The 22294-nt window shown below is 41.3% G+C and overlaps 1 protein-coding gene across 1 annotated transcript; it reads left to right on the top strand.

Annotated features, from left to right (window-relative positions):
• Positions 1-1259: 1259 nt before the first annotated feature.
• gpt2 (glutamic pyruvate transaminase (alanine aminotransferase) 2) lies at positions 1260-21548 on the top strand. The gene is made up of 11 exons (XM_063188544.1): positions 1260-1878; positions 2874-2963; positions 7995-8103; positions 8762-8895; positions 10446-10689; positions 12447-12526; positions 12893-13029; positions 15581-15755; positions 16294-16449; positions 18878-18990; positions 19403-21548. Exons 1-11 carry the CDS (start codon positions 1567-1569, stop codon positions 19515-19517), a joined length of 1665 nt encoding a protein of 554 aa, XP_063044614.1. The 5' UTR covers positions 1260-1566; the 3' UTR covers positions 19518-21548.
• The last annotated feature ends 746 nt before the right edge of the window (positions 21549-22294 follow it).

Genomic DNA, 22294 nt, shown 5'->3' with positions numbered 1-22294 from the left:
TGGCATCTGAAACAGGGCCAAAGATGGCATGCTGTGTAGACATGCCAAGGGCAACATTGTGCCATTATCATACCTGATATTCAAAGCTATTAGGCTATTTGAGAAATGGCATAGTGAATATTTAACAACAATAATGCCAACTGTTTCTCATTTGCTTTCATTCATTTCACCTGGAATAATAAACAACTTCAAGTTATAATGAAAGCCATTTACACTTTCAGTCCAGGGGCATTCCATTCCATGGAAACGGCTCTCATATTAGCAACTGTAACACTGAAAAGGTGAAATCACCAGTTTTAACTGGAATGGTTTTATCTGAAGCAGGTGCATGATATGTGCAGAGATTCTAAGAGCCTTATCCAATCTCATGGTATCTGTATTGTTGATGGCCGTGGTGGAGTTTACATAGAATGCAAGTACGCAGTAGCCTATCCCCACCACAAAATATCAGGGATTTTTGTGTTCCCACCAACCACAAAAAAAGTAGACTACACCACAGGTTGCCGGGCATATTTCTCGGTAAGGGCTTGTGGTGTCATGATCTGAAAGCTGATAGGATCCAAAACCTTGAGACTGTTCACTTAGATGCTGACGTTTGACCACTTCTGTGGAGCCTATTCTCCCTCACAATTTTACAAGGAAAAAATCATGCATTTCCATGCATTTGCGTTTCAGCATGAACTTGTGTGGTATGGATAATCAGTGTCGCATATCAACTACAGTAGGCCTGACAGAATGTGGGTGCCTATCACTGATTTGAGTAGGCTATGTAGGCCTATTTTTAGCAGCCTGTAAAGCACACCTAATATTGTGCTGCAATAATTTAAAAAAAATGATAAGCCTATTTTGTCCTCATTTAGGGATTTCCAAATGTTATGTTTTCTGACTTAATTTAATAGGCCTATTTATCATTATTTTTTGCTATAAATATATGCCCATAAAGTAACTGCTATTTGTGTTGCAAATGTGGTTCTGTATTGACAGTTTTGCTTTGTTCAGAGTAAAAGCTGTGGCTTAAAAAATATTAATTCAAAATCCACTTCAGGGCAAAGGAGCAGAGGATCTTCAGAAGAAAGCTCTTCTGAAGCTGTCTGATGTAACTCCAGCCACGCTGTTCAATGGATCCACCCAAACGAGATGTAAAGATGGGTATAGTAGTTTAAATTGAAGTACACATGACTGCGTGGTGCGTCTGGTTTCCATGAGATAGAACTACAACGCCCATACGAGGGCGGGGTTTACTACTGGCGGCTGACAGACCCATAAATGCCGCATCTGAACTCATGTGTGGCGGCGGCAGGACTGAATGATCCTCGGGAGTGGAAGGAAGAAGAGGTGGCCCAGGGCTTTGTGCGTCCCATACATCTAGGCTACTGGGATATAGCCTACCATCACAATTTCAGTCGGTCAAAAATCGGCGCGGTTATTTTTGTCGTGCTAACGCGTTAAGTAAGATTCACCCATTTCTCAGCCTACCTGGCAAACAGCCTTCGAACTACGAAGACCATCTTCAATTTGTAGCGCTATAGCCTATATTTCACCTAAGCTAGCTAACATCTGTGGAACATGCATCGCCTACCTTCCTCGGCAAATCGCTCCTTGATCGCAGGTGCTCTTGAGCAGTACCAGGCTTTAGTGATGCGACGAAAGTCGCAATCACTCCGTCAGGAATCTGTGAGATTCAAGACACAAGGGCCCATTGAATCCTATGGGCTGAAGCGGTACAGCACAAGAGAGGCTGCCGTGGCCGCAAAAAGCAAGCTTCGAGAGAAGACCCTGACCATGGAGACTCTGAATCCGCAGGTGAAAGCGGTGGAGTATGCTGTCAGGGGACCGATTGTCATCAAAGCAGACGAAATCGAGAGATGCTTGCGGGAGGTGAGACATCATGTTCCGACCAGTTGTATGCTCTATTCATGTACCAGGGCTGTGTATTATTGACGTGAAGATGTATCCTAGTGAAAGTTTAGTGTCTACGCTGGTGTCTTAGCGCAGCGGTGTAGCCTCTTTGGTGTTGCATCATTCCCCATTACGCGCGTCATTGATGGAGATGCAAGTGTTGTGGTACAAAAATAGTTTGCAGTGTGAATCGGAATGATAAAGATCAATGAGGGGTTTTTTTTGTCGTAGGACTAACTGTTGATAGATTCGGGATTTTTGGTGGTTATTTTTATGACGACAATTATGTTTTGGGATCTTTTGACAGCAGTAGGGCTTGGGCGCGTCATGAATAAACACTCTTATACGTGGCACATTGCTGAAGTAGTCACAGGCTGTGCAATTAAGTCAGTTGGTGTTATGACTAGAAAAGATAGTAATGTTTACATTGCAGGCTGATGCACAGTGGCAGACGGAATGTACTCAGCACATCACCAGCCATATGCCCCCCAATTTAGTGATTTCAATTAGGGGCCCTAGGAGCCAGTTTTGTGACTCTTGATGTGGAATCACTAGAACATGTTAAACTGGATTCAATGCACCTCACTGATGCATTATTGTACTGTTCAGGATGGCAACCCTGAGAGGAAGCAAACAAACAAACAAACTAATAATAAAAATAAACCCTTATTTTGTTCACGGTTTGGTGAAAACATTGCTCTATAATCACAGATATCCAAAATCACAAGGCTCTGAGCAACAGTTAAGTCCCACAAATGTATGGTAATCGTCCTACATATTACAATTCAACTAAAAAACAGCATGTACTCTACAGTGCAAGCAAATGTGGAATGAAGCATAATAGAGTGCTGTGTTTAGAGTGAGCACTTTTAAGACGTTATTTCTTCTTAAGTAATGAGATGTTGAACTAGTAAGCGCATGCAAGCCACTGTTGCAATTGTGTGTTGAATGCCCCATATGATGTGTCTCCTTAGGGCGGGAAGCAGCCTTTCAGCGAAGTGATCAAAGCGAACATAGGAGACGCTCATGCTATGGGACAACAGCCAATCACATTTCTCCGTCAGGTAAGTGACAATGTCATCGAGGCATTAGATGGAGACCGTTTAACATATATAAATGTCAGGGCGGCAACCCTGTCAACACCCCAAGTCTTCCCATAATTTAGCGACCCATCTCCACTCCTGGACCCCTTCCGTTTTGCTCCCTGTAAGCCATGGAGTCCAAAGTTTTTATTTAGTATTAATATATTCAAATCAATAGGCCAACCTTCAACTATCAGCAACACTAAAATCTGCTGGATTTTTACTAGTTTTGCTCAAAACAAAAGTTAGTATTGTGTGCATCATATAGGCAACTCTGATATCTGGGCAACTGTTTTTTTTTTTCAACGACCAATCGGCTTGTCATAACTTTCTTGTTGTGAACACTCTGCTTCTGGCTGTTGTCTGCCGTGGAGAGCTGGCAAGCTATTATTGGGCACTCAGCAGCTGCAGGGCCACTGTTGTTTTGGCTTCGAGTCCCTCTGGCAAGGTAGTGGAGTGCTGTGCGTTTTTTCCATGTTTTATTTACAAGATGCGCACATGGTGAGGTGAGGTGAGAAACTTCAGAGGATGGTCACAAGCTCACAAGGTCACCTCAGTGAGCGAGTGTTGTGTCCAGTAGCAGTCCACACACACACGTACACACGCGCGCGCGCACACACACACACACACACACGCACACACACACCCTTCACTTTAGAGGGGATTCAGGAGCTTTAGCAGAGCAGTTGAGGGTAACCTCTCCCACAGTATGGCGGCCATGTTTGTTTGCCAGGGCTTTGTGAGGTTGCTGAATGGGTTTTGCTGTTGCTGGCCGTTTGGTACGCCGTTCGGCGAGGACAGGGCAAATTCCAGTGTGGGACGGCTCATTATCATCTGTTGTTTGCCTCCACTTTTCCATGACCACACAGACACAGCGAGCATTTCATCTCCTCATTATGGGCGCAACAAAACAAGGCTTCAGAGGCTGGATCTGGATGCTCCATGTCCACACACAGTACAGTGGCAGTAGCCAGAAGCAGGGCCTAGCACCCACCCACCCATGCACTACCACAACAAACAAGCACACCATGAACAATATCATGTAAAATATATGTAAGAATGTAAAAAAATAATGGTTGCCTACCTTTCAATTCCCAAAATAAAAAGTATCGGTAACACTTCCAAATAAGGGGCCATAATTAACAGTAAAGTAGCTACAACCTAATACTGAAGTAAGGGTTAATAATCATTATTTAATGCCACATTAGACACATATTAATTGTTATTAATGCATATGTTGAACATTAGTAAGCAGTTACTTAACTATTAGATAACTATTACCTTGTGTTACAAGTTAATAGCATATTATTATTTAACTAATAGATAAGTAAGGGCACAGTTAATAGTTAAGTAGCTATCAGGTCATACTTAACTAAGGACCAAAATTAACACTTACTTAATACAAAAGCAAGGCATAACTAATGGTTAATTAATACATAAATATTGGGTTTTGGGACCCTTATATTAGAGTTGGCTGAGGATAACTAATGGTTAATTAATAGATAGATATTGATATTTGGGACCCTTATATTAGAGTTGGCTGCGGATAACTAATGGTTAATTAATCGATAGATATTGGTGTTTGGGACCCTTATAATAGAGTTGGCTGAGCATACCTAATAGTCAAGTAATTAATCTACTGTGACATCTAGTTTTCACTCGTTCAAATCACTGTAACAGTGGCAACAGGAGCCATTATATAGCAAGGATTGGACGTACACTTCTCAATGATGGTGGGGTGATGTGATGTAATTTTTTCATGTACCACTTATTAGTTTTAATGGTAAAAAACCCTACAATAAATGCAGAACATTATGAAGAGTAATAGTTTTGAAGCGAAACTAAACCATTCCTTTGTGATAATTAGGTTAATGTTTGAGAATATTAGCTCCAAGAAGAGCAGTGCATGATGGGTACGCAATCTATAGACAACAATAATTCGGTATTATTTAACCATTAGATATGCCTTACTTTTGTATTAAGTAAGTGTTAATTAAGGTCCTTAGTTAAGTATGACCTAATAGCTACTTAACTATTAACTGTACCCTTACTTATCTATTAGTTAAATAATTATATGCTATGATATGATATGCTATTATATATGCTACTTGAGACACATGGTAAGGGGCCATATATATAATTATAATTAACATAATTAACAGCAAATTAGCTATAACCTAATACTTTAGTAACAGTTAATAATCACTACTTAATGCCCCATTAGACACATATAAACTGTTATTAATTCACATGTTAAACATTAGTAAGCAGTTACGTAACTATTAGATAACTATTACCATGTGTCTCAAGTTCATAGCATATAATTATTTAACTAATAGATAAGTAAGGGTACAGTTAATAGTTAAGTAGCTATTAGGTCATACTTAACTAAGGACCTTAATTAACACTTACTAAAGTAAGGCATATCTAATGATTAAATAATACCGAATTATTGTTGTCTATAGATTGCGTACCCATCATGCACTGCTCTTCTTGGAGCTAATATTCTCAAACATTAACCTAATTATCACAAAGGAATGGTTTAGTTTCGCTTCAAAACTGTTACTCTTCATAATGTTCTGCATTTATTGTAGGGTTTTTACCATTAAATTTAATAAGTGGTACATGAAAAAATTACATCTCATCATCCTACCATCATTGAGAAGTGTACGTCCAATCCTTGCTATATAATGGCTCCTGTTGCCACTTTACAGTGATTTGAACGAGTGAAAACTTGATGTCACAGTAGATTAATTATGTAACTATTAGGTATGCTCAGCCAACTCTATTATAAGGGTCCCAAACACCAATATCTATCGATTAATTAACCATTAGTTATCCGCAGCCAACTCTAATATAAGGGTCCCAAACACCAATATCTATCTATTAATTAACCATTAGTTATCCTCAGCCAACTCTAATATAAGGGTCCCAAACCCAATATTTATGTATTATATAACCATTAGTTATGCGTTGCTTTTGTATTAAGTAAGTGTTACTTTTGGTCCTTAGTTAAGTATGACCTGATAGCTACTTAACTATTAACTGTGCCCTTACTTATCTATTAGTTAAATAATAATATGCTATTAACTTGTAACACAAGGTAATAGTTATCTAATAGTTAAGTAACTGCTTACTAATGCATTAATAACAATTAATATGTGTCTAATGTGGCATTAAGTAATGATTATTAACCCTTACTTAAGTATTAGGTTGTAGCTACTTTACTGTTAATTATGGCCCCTTATTTGGAAGTGTTACCAAAGTATCTTATCAGTTTACCACGAAACCTCTTAGTTGGACAAAAGATAAAGCACCTCATTTGTGCCTGAAAGACGACGACGAAATCAACAATCAAAACAAAATCAAAGTAAGAAGAAATCTTCAAAGAAATGCATGACGTTTCTAACTTTCTCAAAACATCTTATGCTTGATGTGCAGTTGGCGTATCTTGAACAATCAATCATTGTCATGCAACCTACTTAGGACACCAAGTGCAAAAGTACTGCATGTATTGCATGTTGCTATATTAAGTAAATATTACACAATGAGTCTTCGCTGGCCACTGTGGTCTGAACAAAAGCATTTGACGTAACCTATCGTGCTTCTCCAGCTACTACTGTGCAGGGGATGAAGTGTAGATAAATCTTGCTGGACAGAAATGATTACACAAACCCGAGACTTATTCTCTCCACCGAACGTAATGCGGGTGTCTGAGTTGTTCTCAGCATCCGCAGGCCCAGAGCCTCTTATTACGGATGCCTGGCCAACGTAATGTCGTGCCAGGGCGATTCAGCAAAAGCCTTCATCTGAGATACTTGGGGATCTTTGCTGACATCCATTGTTGGCACGGGTAATAAACATTCAGCCTTTGTGCTGCTGTTTTTGCTTCGGGGCGCCACACCCAGTTGAACCCATTTCTCACTCAAGAATGTGCACAAACTAAACCAAGTTGGCGTGCTCTTCTCATGTGAGAGAGACTCGTGAGGATTATGGGCGCTTCATGTAGGGCTTAATACCGACCAGAATCTCTGCCTCTACTGTACCAACTCCTCATTCCTCTCATTGAATTGAATGTACAAAGACATCACAAAAATGTCTGGGAGCCATTTCTCAGGGCCCTAAAGTATGCAGAGTATCCTAGCACGCATGAGGAATTGGGAACAGAGAGGACCTACAGACATTGCTTGTGTAAAGGCTCCAAAAGACTCCTAATTCATCTGTTTTGAACTTTTTTTTGTTTTAACTGCCAAACTTAAATCCACAGGGAAGACTGCCTGGATAAGTCTGACTTAAACTCGGCTTGTGTGTCTTTTGTGCCATTAAACATGAAACAGTTTCTGTGCCCCCATGCATTTCATTTGGGCAGTGTATTCATTTTTGGGGGGCTTTTTGCCTTTATTTTGATTTCTGACAGTATGAGGGGTGACCGGAAGTGAGCGGGAGAGAGAGAGAGATGGGGAAGGCTCTCCCAGGTCACCCGTATAGCAATGCAGTGCCCAGCCAATTGAGCCACGGCTGGGCCAGGACACTGTATTCTTGAGTGTGGCGTAGTTGTGGCGTATGGAGCCTTTATGAAAACGTACCTTTCATTCATTCAGTGAGTGTGCTGAAATGGTCAACATGGAAAACCTGGCTATCAAACATGGATAATGAATTGCTATCAAGCATGGATCATTTACTTATTCTTATTATTAGTATTAGGCCCATTCTCATGAAATGTGTTGGTGTATTGCAGCAACGTTTGTTTTTGAGAAGTCAGGAGATTCGCAGAAGTGCTACACGGGATTTTCACAGCTCTATTGGCCACGACTGCAGCAATCAAACACTCAAGCTGGCATTACACAAACGTGACACAACCCTTACAGAACTGGAAAAGAGAAGCAATGGTTTTTGGTTATTGCTTTTTGAAATGCCATTAAACGTGAAACGTGCCACAAAAGTGCACACCACTACCCTGTCCTAGTCCCTAGTCTCAGTAGTCTGACATGCATACTGTATTGTTGTCTGTAGGTTGTGGCTCTGTGCACATTCCCTGAGCTGATGGACAGTCCCAGTTTCCCTGACGATGCCAAACAGCGGGCACACCGTATCCTGCAAGGATGTGGCGGCACCAGTCTTGGTAGGCATTGGAGAATTTACGCTACCCATATCAGTACCTGATGGCCACATTTCTGTTCAGGACTTTCCTAGATCTTGGGCATTCTAATAGGGACATGGTTTGATTATATATATATTTTTTTTAAATGCACCTTAACATACTCCGACTGTCATCCCAAAAGTTATTGCTTTGTTGTGAGGTGTCTGCTGATGTTTGCATAAGTTTTGGGATGATATTTCGACAATTCAGTGGTAGTGTGGGCAATACAAGTGCATGTTGAAATTGGCCTCAGTTCTCCTTTAACACTACACTAGGTTGACTCGTGTCTGAAAAGTATTGCAGCATGGGGAAGCAAATAATGCACTGCTCTGAAAAGGAAGCAATATTATGGAGTGACTCACATAACCTTGACTATTTTTGCCTATTTTCTTAAACAAAAAATACTGTTTGTCCTATGGGGAAAACAGGCCTTTGATTAATCAACAATTTGGAAGACATTGTAAAGCAGAGGCGTAGTGTACAGAACATATTGTAGAGACAAAGGGGAGCAGAACAGAAAAAGGAACCAAGTTGCTCCAAAACAGTCATTATCTCCTTTTCTTTTACATCATCACTCCTCTCCCTTTGTATCCGTCATATTCTAGAATGTTCTGTCTTAATTCCGTGTTCGTTATTCCAGGCTCGTATTCTGCCAGTGCGGGTGTGGACTGCATCAGGAAGGACATTGCTGCCTACATTGAGCAGAGGGACCAGGGCGTACCTGCTGACCATGACAACATCTTCCTCACCACCGGAGCCAGCGACGGCATCGTGGTGAGTGACACAGAAGAGAGGAGAGGAGAGTAGCGTAGAGAAGGGAGGGTCCGACACACTGCAATAAGCACCGTAAGGTCATAGACGACATGAGTAAGGGCTCTCTGTGCATTCTGTGGCCTGGACATGTGTATCAATATACAACTACTGCAGGGGTTTCCAAATTGAAATGTAATGGGCATCCCCTTTTGGACCCAAGAGTGTTTTTCGTGACACTCTTGCCCCTCAATAACCAAATTAGTTCATACAAATGCAGTAAGTGAATTCTACAGTGAAATAATGTGTGGATCAAGACAGCAGATGCACAGTACGTAGAAAGCGGTAAATAAACAGATTTAAATATACTGGACATTTTGATGCTGTATAAACCACAGGCAAATATAAATCCGGACAAAAGCTTGAAAAACAAACTTGAAACCGAGGCACAAGGTGTTGGGTATGAATAAGTAAGGCCCTCCTTGCACAGCTTGGCTTTCTGCTGTCTCTGGCAGACATATCAGTATCACATTGCATATCGATTGCTTGTAGCTGAGAGTCTTAGGAGATTAGTTAACTCTTATCTAGAACTCTTATCTACGTATGAACCGGGAACAAGCATAGGGCACAGATTCATGCCATCTAATAAAATACTTTTTTTTTAAATACCCCACAAATGGTATCGGATTGTGGTTCATTAGAAGCGTGAGCTTGATGGACTTCAGTTTTGCTGTGTCCATGTGCACTAAATGCAGTACGGTCAGCCATGTGCTCCGTGACCTCAACGTGCTGCGCTGTTGATGAAAATTACATTATGTGTCCATTGCATAACTCATTGGCATTATAACCTACTGTAGACATGGGGCCTGCCAAGGTAGTAGTGGTATGAGTGTTTATTAATACCAGGGAAGGTCTCAGATGTCCTTGCTGGAAAGTTGATCCACATGGAGTGTAATGTCAGCCACGCCACCATCTCTCCTCATTTCCTTCGTGTACTGTACACTTGTTCTGTTCTTTTTGTTCTGTTGCAATCAGCTGTTCATTGGCTGGTATGGTTTGTACAACCTGTTCATTGGCTGATCTACTGTGTGCACCCTATTCATTGGCTGTTATGGGGTGCGTTTCTCGAAAGTGTTGTTGTTAGCCACTTAGCAACTTGGGGAGTTGCCACCCATGATGTGTAAAACCTGTTCATTGACTGGTGCAATGTGTGCAAATTGTTCATTGATATGATTTATGGTATGGAACCTGTTCATTAGCTGGTACCGCGTGTGCAACTGTAATGGATGCCAACTAGCAGAATTTAGTGTAGAACATTTAGTAAATGCGCCTGGTAAATGGCGGGTTTGAGCCCAGAGTGGCAAACTAGCGCAGATCACCTCAGTTACACAACCCATTCATTGACTGTGTGTGTGTGTGTGTGTGTGTGTGTGTGTGTGTGTGTGTGTGTGTGTGTGTGTGTGTGTGTGTGTGTGTGTGTGTGTGTGTGTGTGTGTGTGTGTGTGTGTGTGTGTGTGTGTGTGTGTGTGTGTGTGTGTGTGTGTGTGTGTGTGTGTTGTATATTCTATGTCCAGAGCATCCTGCGTATGCTGGTGTCGGGCTCCGGCCCCTCCCGTACGGGCGTGATGATCCCCATCCCCCAGTACCCGCTCTACTCAGCCGCGCTGGCCGAAATGGAGGCGGTGCAGGTCAACTACTACCTGGACGAGGAAAACTGCTGGGCCCTGGACGTCAATGAGCTGCACCGCGCCTACCAGGCCGCCAAGGAGCACTGCATCCCCCGCGCCATCTGCATCATCAACCCAGGAAACCCCACTGGTGCGTTAGTCCAGCCAGCTAAAAGTAGAATACAGGATAGAAGATACAATATATCTTTTTTTGTCATTGTAAGAAGAGCAACCAAATCTAGCAGCCCTTGTTCGATGAAGCAATTGAATCAAAGATATTAGAATATCAAAGACATAAGAAGAGCACTTATCCATAGCGGTAACGCTAAAGAATAGGGTTCACATGTTGACCACTAATACTTACCTAATTACTGTCTGTATAAGAGACTTAAAAGACATGTTTTAAGGAGCCTAAGAGGACCTTATTACGCTTATGTCAACAATAACAGCTGTATTGGCAGTGAACAAAACCATTTGTGAATAATGCACGTCTAACAAATGATTGAGTTTGTTCAACATGTCTCATATGTCACCTATACAGACAGTTTGGCATCTGTTATTGGCTAATGTGTGAACTTTAAAATAAAGTGTTACCAAAATAGCCATGAAAGAAAGGTCGTCATAAAACATTCAAATTCAATTGTAGTGAGATGATCAATATTTCTATTAATACAGCCGACCAAAGTCTTCAAACCATAGCCAACAAAAGACTTAAACCAGAGCCTCAGTAACAGAAGTGCAACTTCGACTGTCAGCTGTGTTGTCTGTGAAAGGATGTAAATAGAATTTCAGAACACTGCTGCATGAACTCTCTAGTGACTTTTTGTTTTGGATGTATAACAACATGGGAGCAGCAAGGGAGGTTGATGGCAAATGCCTATTAGTACTGTGAAGAGCAGAGCTACACACAGCTTTGCACACAGAGCACACTGCAAGTGTTAATTTGTGTCAAGTCCAAAAATGACTGGCACACTGAGGCCACTGTACATTGTTCAAGTTGGCTCGGGCACGTCTAAAATTAAATACAGTATAAAATAATGTGATCTGTGGGTAGTTCACACAAAGTTACATAATGTAGAAAAGACTCTGCCTGGCCTCTGCCTGTGTATTTATAGTCAAGGACGTCCTGTATGCCTGTATATCTTCTACGATGGCACAGAGACCTGATCGGTCCCCTTCAGCTCAGCACATGAGGGGAATGGAGGGTAGTGGGTTTTGGGTTTCCTGCCTCCTTTTATAATCAGAAGTGACGTCACAGAGCCCTCTCGCAGGGAGTTTTGTATATGTGTGGAAAGTTACTGGCGACCCCCCCATGCAGTATTTATCTGGCAGGGGTGAAGAAACGTTTTCATTCGAGGGGCCATTTCAAATTCCACCAAGGGCCGTAATAGTCCTCCAAGGGTCGTGCTATGAGCACGCTTAAGGCCGATATTGAAGGCAGCCACCTTTAAAACGGACAAAACTCTATGTTCCCTGAAATCTAACTTAATTGTATTGTAGATTCCATCACAAAACATGTCATCTTTCATGTGAAGCTGCATAATATTAAAATTATATCAGAGGCCAGACAAAATAGCCTCAAAAGGCCGTAAGCTGCCCTGGAGACATAGGTTCCCCACCCCTGCTGTACTGTAGTGCCCCGGCACCCCTGTTGAGAAACACTGCTGTAGTGTATTACATGATTTGGGCATTCTGTATGTGAAGGTCTCTTTTTGTTAGTCTTGTCTCGATCCCCCTTCACTCACACATACTTGCCATCTCCTCGCCTACTCTCAATTTCTTTCCTTCTCCATCACCACACACACACACACTCACTCACACACTGTCACAGACATAACCATTTGTCCTGTCCTACTGCCCACTTCACAGAGTGCTGCTGTTCTCACCCCTTCTCCTCCTCCTCCACAGGTCAAGTTCAGAGCAGAAAGTGTATAGAGGAGGTGCTGCACTTTGCCTACGAGGAAAACCTCTTTGTCATGTCTGACGAGGTAATTTTTTTTCACAGATGATCATTTATCTTAACTACAGTGAAAAGAATCTGTTTATATAGTAAGCATCTCATTCTCTGTGTATTTTACTACTGTGAAGAACGGATTCAGTCTCTACATTCTTCTGAACTTTAAATGGCTCCAGTCAGAGCCACCTTTCTGCCTGATATGGCTTATCTATTCTGCAACATAATGAGGATAAATAGTGGATCCACACTCCTCTTATTTATTTATTATGTTTTTGTCTTGTTTTGCTGTTATGTGTTGTATGGCATTCACATTTCCCTTTGGGGATTAATCAAGTCTCTCTCTAAGTCTAAAGCCACAATAGTTGAAACAAACTTTTTGGTCTATTATTTTCCTCAGGTTTATCAGGACAACGTGTATGCCCCCGGCTGCCAGTTCCACAGCTTCAAGAAGGTTCTGTATGAGATGGGGCCTGAGTACTTCAACAACGTGGAGCTAGCCTCCTTCCACTCCACCTCCAAGGGCTACACTGGAGAGTAAGTAAAGTGTCTTAAAGGAACAGACCACCCTTTTTTGATTTTCACATAATTGCAGTATCTCCAAGCATTATTCATGAACGTGCATATAATTTTCGTCTATGTGTTTGCATTGCCCCGTTTGACAGTATACCCAAATTAGGCATAGTAATGCAAGTCTATGGTACAAAATAAAACACCATCAAATGTACTTCTAAACCACTTTAAAATTAATGTAACATTCACCAGAGTGTAAAACAGCAATTTAATTCGGTCCAGTGATCACTTGTGGCTTGATGCTAAAGATACCAGTTACTTTCAGTGATTATGCTAAGCTATGCTAATAATTCTGATCCAATAAATCTAAGTACTGAAAACACAGAGAAGAAAATGATATGCACATTCATGAACAATGCTGGGAAATACTGCAAATATGTGAAAATCAAAAAAGGGTGGTCTGTTCCTTTAAAGTAGTAGGTTGAAGCTTGCACATCCAAACGTCTGGCCTGGGAGCAGGTCAAACCGATAACCAGATAAAAAGAGAAAGTCCGCTTCAACCAGGGTTTTTTTTTGTTTGCACTTGGTTTATTTTCGGGTGAAAATCCTTTTCCGGACGTCAGAAGATATGGAAGAAGACAAGAAGTCACAGAAAATAAATAAATAAATAAATAAATAGAGGAAAAATCCCTGGTTGAAGCAGGCTTTTTTTCTTCTTGACATGTGCTTGAGGGCTTTACATTTCCACCTGCCAACCGGCCAAAAATGGGTAAAACTTGTCCGTCGCTAGTAATACATTTAGCCTCATTTAGGTCAGGTATTCTTGGGTATGACATATCTCAGTAGCATATATCCTGGTTTTGTCCCTCGTGTTATATGTTGGTTCAAGAAAAATAAGAATATCCTGACGACAAAATTGTAGCTAGTAGAAAGGCTGGATGGCTAGTGACTCTTGGAAAACCACCAGGCTCTGTGGCCGGTGAGCAAAAAGTTGATGTCAAGCCCTGATGTGCATTTTAGTCAAACGTAAGTCAAACTTCTGCACATGTGTTGGATTTCCTTCTCCCCGGAATATGAGCTGGTCAGCACATGGCTGCAATACAAGCCTGTCTTTCATAGTCGCCCACAAGCTCCAGTTTCAGCTCCTGACTGCTGGAAATGTTCCCTTGTCGTCACTGTTTGACCAAGGCTGCCCTCTGAGAGTTTCTGTGGACATTCACACACGTGTGAAATGCAGCAGGTCATTTAAAAGTGAAAATTCTCTTGTAAATGCACACACTATTCCCGCTGTCTTCCGTTTAAAGGGGCACAATGCAGGATTACGTAATTTGTGCGGTGGCTGTGGCATGCCTGTCTCAAAATGTACATCGTCATGAAAAAATACTGTTTAACTAAGCTCGCTGTGAGAGAGTTTTTCATCACAGAATGCCAGCAGTTGATATCTGGCGGTATGTAAAGCAAATTTTTCGTATGAGTGTTTCCCACGACTCATTCGGGTCGCTCTGTCAAAAGTTACATTTGGGGTTCTCTGACAGCAGATCGTGAAAGTGATCGTTCACTCACTGCTGACTCAAATAAGCATTGGCTGACTTGGGACAGTGATTAATTAAACTTTTAATCCTACATATTGCCCCTTTAAGGCTATACATTCAGTATGCATACCATTTTCAATTCTTCTTTTGTGCAAACTAATATGCAGCTGAGCCTGAATCCTCTGTCACTTTCTCAAGACCTGCATTGTCTGCATTAACTGTGTGTAGAATTCAGACACGTACGTGTAACTTGACATTTCTCTTATCAGTACAATAGGCTGTCAAATCTGTTTCAGATACCTGTTCAAATATGGTTTTGAATATGAGGAGGTCTTCTTCAAAACACTATGAAAGCAATTTGAATTCAGCAATTTAAAACACAAAACAGGGATTTTACTGGACCAGTTCAGTCAATTTCAACATGCAGTTGTAATGCTCACACTACCCTGGACTTGTCAGTACTTGAGATTTTTTTTGTTGTTCTTCTTCAGCCATTTCCGAGATCCTGGTGATTGTAATGGGGGCAGCGCTTTGTTTAAATTAAAAAAAAAAACATTTTTTTTTATTCCCAAAAACATCCAAAAGGTTATACAACATCAGCAGACAACTAGCAAACAGCGGTACCTTTTGGGAAAATATTTAGAGTAGGCCTATGTTTAAAAAAAATTAAACGTAAACGAGCGCTGCACCCATTAATAGCTCATATCTCGGAAAGGGCTGAGCCGAAAAATGTGGCATCACTGGGTACTGACAAGTCAAGGGTCGCGTGAGCAATACAACAGCATATTGAAATTGACTGAACTGGTCCTTCAAGAAGCCCACTAAAAACATGTAATTTTTGAAAATGAATACGTACGGTGTTTGGAAAAGGGAGTAAGAAGCTATATGAATCCTCATCCGTTTCCCTGCTCCTGTATTCCAGGTGTGGGTCCAGAGGATGTGTTAACCTGTGCAAACTAAAATGCAGCTGAATCTGAATACTGCAAGTCTTCCACCTCACTTGTATCAAGCTTCACCTACTGTACTTGTCTCCTATCCTCCAGGTGTGGGTTCAGGGGGGGCTACATGGAGGTCCTGAACCTGTGCCCAGAGGTGAAGGCTCAGCTCATGAAGCTGCGCTCAGTGCAGCTGTGCCCCCCCGTGTCTGGACAGGCCGCCATGGACGTCATCGTCAACCCCCCGCAGCCACACGAGCCTTCCTTCAACACCTTTCAAAAGGTAAGTCAGGTTTGAACCCTTTTGGGGCTTTACAACCGGTAGACCAGGCAACCTCACAAGCCCTGCTTTCACAACTTCCACCAAGTAGACTAGGCCAGGGTTCGAGCCCTCCTTGGCCACCTTCCAACAGGTAGACTAGGCCAGGGTTCGAGCCCTCCTTGGCCACCTTCCAACAGGTAGACTAGGTCAGTGTTCAAACCCTCTTTTGATAACTTCCACCAGGTAGACAGTGCAGCTCTGGACTACGCCAGGGTTCAAGCCCTCCTTGGCCACCTTCCAACGGGTAGAAGACAATGCTTTTTATTATGAGATTTGGATCCACAATGAGATGCGGATTCATTTTCTCTGCCACATGTCCACAGCTATGAAATTTGATATGGCGTTTTTTTCTCATAACAGTTCCACTGTTGAATTATTGATTGATGGCCACATTTCAGCAAGTTCAGAAAGTCAGCAATAGCAAGCAACAAGGCACAAAATAATGTTCGATCTGGTTTATTTTAAATTCTTTCTTTGCTTTCTTCTTTCTGATCATCAGGAGAAAGCTGAAGTGCTGGGAGCACTGGCAGAGAAGGCCAAGCTAACGGAGGAGATCCTGAACTCTGTGCCGGGTATCCACTGCAACCCTGTTCAGGGCGCCATGTACGCCTTCCCCAGGCTCTTCATCCCACCCAAGGCAGTGGAGCAGGCACAGGTCAGTACCACGCACGCACACCTCTGTGGCACTACTTCAACCACTATGCTGTACTGTATGTCCTTTGACAGTTATGTATGATGATGTGCTATACAAATCTTCTTGCTATTGCTATAAGGCGATGTTATTCAATGTGCATACCGGTACTTTACCTAATGTGATGTACTCAGACACGTTTGTAGCATGCATCCTTGTGTTACTATGCCCTACAACTATACATATTAGTACTGTAGGCCTAGTACATACTATGCGCTCTGTAACAGTGCCTCCCGTGTATCTTATGTGTGTCTATACTCCAGAGGTAGGTAATACTAGGTTCGGAAAAGAGGCTTAATGTTCAAAATGGTGCATTTGTCCTTAACACTATTGTAACACAATTGTTACCACCAACTCACTGAAACAGTTTATTGTAAATGGCTGAATACTAAAGTCACTTATGGTGGCTACATACTGAGCAGAAGGAATATATGGCAGGACTTGTGCTTCGTTAGATCAGTTTGAATACCAGTGAAATATGTCTATTTCATCTGAAGAGAACTAATTGTGAAGGCATTCAGTCAGTCATTTTTTAACCTAAAATTTGCATATGGTTGAAATCAGCCGTTGGGACAATCCTCCATGGGAACAGCACAGCTGAAGCCGAGAGGCCAAACACTAATCTCCCCTGAAGTTGGGTGCCCTTTAAAACGGCAGCTTCAACTGATTACGCAACATGAATGCCAAGATGGTAGTAAAGATCAGTGCGCTAGAATTCCAGAATTCCATGCACACTGTTGCTTTTCTTGTCTTGTGGGTGTGAAGGAGAGGGCTCCTCCCCTCTCGTGCTGAAGGGAGATGTTTTAGGTGAAATATGGTATGTTATGAATTGGTGTCGAAATCAATAAATGAGTCTTAAATCTCAGAATGTGCCAGAAATGTGGCTCCCAGTACTGCATTGCTTTGGCCAGTCGCTGGGTGACCTTTTCTATAGTTTGCCACCATCCTTCAAGAACAAACAAACACCAATTGATGGTTCACCCAACTGTTGACGTGTGCACATTGACTGACGCAGCAAACCCAACAGGCGCCATCTAACACCATTGTTGAAACCTTACCAACCTAGAAATACACTGGGCTCAGCTCTCTGGCTGCTGAAGGCTATTCATCATTGGCAGGCAGACTTGCTGAAGTGTACGTAGGCAGCTGGATTAACGGCCTTGTGAAATTGGGACATGTTCACACTAGATGGGCGGTCATGACGAATGCCAAGTGCTACGTGGAGATGTTGCTTGGAAAAGTACAACTGCTGTATTCAGTCATTGTTGGACAAACATAAAGTACTCTGACGCATTATATACAGCGGCGGCAAAAATTGAGAGACCACTTAGACATTTTCAGTTTTTCTGATTTTGCTATGGATAGGTACTGTATGTGTTTGGGTAAAACATTGTTATTTCATTCTATAAACCACTGCCAACATTTCCTCCGAATGTCGAAAGAAAATGTTGTCATTTAGATAATTTATTTGCAGAAAATCTCAAATGGTAAAAATAACACATAAGATGCAATATTTCTAATGAATGACCGGCTGACCTAGTGTGTGTGTATATTTTGAAATATAATGCAGGATTGTCTACACTGTCAGTTCTCCATAAACCTATAGCTAGATGGAGGAGTGTCTGTCTGGCATAGCTGTCCATTGTGTAGCGTTTGACCTACTTGACTCTCGCCAACCCCCGCAACTGTAGTGGAGTGTAACTTTTCACATTCCCCAAGCACATTTCTGAAACCCTACCTCTTCTGGGTTCTCATGTGGTGTGCTTTCTGGTTTTGTCATCAGTCGTCATGCAGAAAGATGATCTGGGAGTGGATTTTGTATTCTAGACTAGCAAAGATGCAAATTGCTACGTTCTCTTCGTTTGCAAACCTTGCAAAATGCAAAACGTAGGCATCCATAATGATGGCATGCGTGCTCTGGCACAACTGCAATCTGCCAACTCATACTTGTCCTTGTGTGAAAACCAGCTGTGCCCGTTTTCAGAGCTGAAATTAAGAAGTGAAGGCGGAGCACATCATGCTTTGCTTGGTGTTCTATATAACTTGCACTGTAGTCATATTCGTAATAGTATAATAGTAATAATACTTATTATACTTAGAATCAGATGAAACTGTAAAACAGGACAAAACACTGTGATGTATACACGCACAGCAGTAAGGGTTAAAGGTAGAGTATTCTGTCATGATGACTACTTGATGGTGGTGGTAAATATTAATAAAATGGAGCGCTTTTGTGAATGAGCAGCATACATTCTGGATATAAACTCCTAGAAATATTACATACTCTACCTTTTTAAAGAAAGCCTGTGTTTTGTGGAACAACAGTGGCTGAAATTAATAGCTATGTAAATGGGTGTTGTGTTGTTTATTAATATTGTATTGTGTGTTTCAGGCCCTAGGAATGAAGCCAGACATGCTCTACTGCCTTCGACTGCTGGAGGAGACTGGAATATGTCTGGTACCAGGAAGTGGCTTTGGGCAGAGGGATGGCACATACCATTTCAGGTGAACAGGTCTTGCAGGCCAACATTTTAGAACAATACAGTGTATGTGTGGTGACCCTTCAAATGAAGCTGACATTCTGTTGCAGAGCATTAAACATAGATTAAATCATCACTCTCCTGATGGTTAACTTGTTAATTTTGCTTTAGCAGTGCAGAACAAACAATGACCGAAACCATACCTACATTTTTCTCTTTGAAGATTGGCACTCATCTAGATCGTCTTTGTTTAGGAGCTTGCAGATTTTTTCCTCTTCACAATGTCTATTTGGTTACAACTAAAACCTCTTTCGTCTTCTCTCGATTTCTAGTAGTGGTCTGTGAGGTTTGGAAAACATATTGTCATGCATCAGCTGCTTTCATTTCGTTTAGTTGTTGATGAATGATATTGATTTTTTTGTGTTTTGTCTTTTCAGGATGACTATCCTGCCATCTAAAGAGAAGCTGAAGATCTTGTTGGATAAAGTGCGAGACTTCCACATTCAGTTCCTCAAGGAGTATGAAGGCACGGTGGAGGCGTCGCGAGAATAAAAACTCAGTCAACAAACGCACAAGAACCCACATACAGGCGCTTAGGGTGTTTTCACACCTGGTTCCTTTCAGCCATTTAAGTGAACTCAGACCTGTAACTCAGCCTTTTCTGTGCATATGTGAAGTGTACCCAGACCCCTTAGAAGTGAACCGTGCTGAGACCTTGATTGGCGTTGTCTCAGTACAATTTGCTGAGTCCTGACAAGTTACACTTGTGACTAGGTGTAATCTCTTGAGGATAGCTCTAGAGGACCGGGTGTGATCAAAAAGAGGACTCATACACCATAAAAGCCTTACAGGACCAGAAAGATTAGACATTTTTTGTAATACACTCATAGTATGAACAAAAACAGAGCTGAGTCCTTTTGCTGTCGGTTCACTTTTTGGTCCAGTTAAAGACAACTGAGTTCGGTTCACTTAAAGGGGACCAGGTGTGAAAATGCCCTAAGACACACGCACACACAGACTCACTGTCACACGCACACATGGGCCCCAATTACCAGCATAGTGTGGCCAGTAACAATTGTTGGACTCTAAACACACTAACCATGAAATTAACTTGATGTTGGTGTTGAGATTTGAAGATGTGATCGCTCTTGGAGATGGAGGTTAAAGACAGCTCAGCATGAGGTATAATGAGATGTTTGTGCCTTTGAGATATTGAGATGACATGAAGGTAGTTAACGACGACTAGAGAGGGAAGGAAGTATATTTATTAGTGGAACTAGACGATATATCGGTTGCCTGCTCTTTTTATGTTAAAGGAGGTAAGGATGACTTGGGAAATAACTTTTTTTTAGTTTGTTTTGTTTTGTAGTTCTTGTTTGGTCATGTTTTAGTTTTAGTTTTCGTTTTTGTTTGTCTCTTCTCATATGGTCCTCAGACCAGTTTTCCATTTTGTCTCCACTCTGTTCTGTTTCAAGTCTCACCTTGAGGACCAAACCGGAGTGTCACCATTTTCCACTGTATAAACTGACATGGGTGCCTACTGTATTAGTTGGCTGTCGTGACACAGTGGACAGATCACACATTAACATATTTTTTTGCCGTGACAAAAGAGAGCTGTTTTGTTGAGCTATCGGCTATTGATTTGCACATAGTGGGAAGGGGTCTGTGTTGGGTACTTCTGAAGTGGAGATGGTGAAGGATTGGGATGGTGAGGGTGGGCTATCGCATGAAGTATGAATGACAACAGATGTTGGGAATATCCAAAAGGGAAGAACATTGGAGCCACAGTATTGTTTGTGCTTTTTCTGACAAAATGAACTTTTTTTACTCCAGTTTTGGAACAAGATCCATACCTTGAAAAGCTGTTGCAGTTATTTAAGACGAGCGCAGAAATGTCTGTCTGAAAATAAAATTTCTGCTGATTTAATTTTGCCGTTACAATGTTTTGAGTTTACAGAGAGAAACTACTTTTAATGAACTACTTCCCACATAACATATTATTTAATAGAGTATGAATTGGATGCAATTGAAGTTACAGTAACAATATCAGACTATATCTGGACACTATCTGCCAAAGTCTGAGCGTTTTTGTTTACCACAACTAGCTCTTTTTCTACACAATATTTCTCAGGAGGGATATGTGTGGGGTGGGGACATTTCCCTCTTGTGGAGGTGCCTTCTCTTGGATTTCTGCTCTTTTGTTTGGTAGCTTGTTTTTGTGTGTCAATTTTGTTTACAGATGGAAGAGAAAATGTAAGCATGCAGATTCTACTTTCAATAGGTTTGCATGATTACATTGTGACCATTGCAGCAGCGCACATTTGGATATTTATACTCTCTATCACATCTTTTTTCTCTCTGTTTTTCTTTCACAATCTTTTACATAATTTCTGTTACGTCTTTGTTTGTTTTTCACTTCGAACGTGCATTTGCTGCTGACCCGCCTTCATCAAACTCAACTTTTATTTCGTCATGCAACTGTATCTAGACTGTTAAACAATGGCTGTTTACTTTTTAAATGTTTAACTTTTGCCAGTCTTCAGTTTGTTTTGTACAAATACAGTAAATGCAAGATGTCAAACACTCTTGTCTTCTCATTTCTGTTGCATAAGCACTTTTAATCACCTTTTAGTCATATTTTTCTACAGCTTGAAAGCAACACTAACCTTACAAAAATATTTTTAAAATCAGTTCGGATATCTAGATGCAATGTAGACTTTTCAACTTCAGCGCAGAGGAAAAACAATTTGTTCTTATAGGACTGAATCTTAATGGTCAGGCATTACAAATAACATTCATCGGATATTAGTGGCCTTGAACTGACTGACATTGAAATTATATTAACTTTGGATATACGCAAAGAATATTGTGTGCAATATATATGTGTTTTTATTTATGAGTGATGTGGGGCTATGATGCAGTGACTGAAGTCCGAGACAAAATGTCAGAAGAGAAGACTGCATTGCATACCATATCATTAATCATGCCTGTAGTAGCTGGGACAAAGAAGTTGTTTTTATATTCGTTCAGTTTGCAATCCCGGGTCCTGCAATGACTATCGTATGCAGGATGTGTGTGGGGTAATTTAGAACAGTTCCCAAAATCACGCCTTCTTAAAAAGGTCTGGATGGCAGGTGGGCTCTTCTACTCACATATTAAGTTCAATTTTCAAAAGTAGAAGCTAAGGGCGTGCCAGTCTTCAAAGTCTCTTGTAATACAGTATATTGTGCTTTTGGTTGAAGGGTAGCCTTTTATTTGTTTACCGTACTTAACATTCAGATCAAGATCTATGTATCCTTTTGATCTGGTTATGGAGGTTATGATCCATC

Source organism: Engraulis encrasicolus, chromosome 22 (genome assembly GCF_034702125.1).
Source record: "Engraulis encrasicolus isolate BLACKSEA-1 chromosome 22, IST_EnEncr_1.0, whole genome shotgun sequence".
Classification (NCBI taxonomy): Eukaryota; Metazoa; Chordata; class Actinopteri; order Clupeiformes; family Engraulidae; genus Engraulis; species Engraulis encrasicolus.
This window is presented reverse-complemented; position numbering and strand designations above follow the sequence as displayed.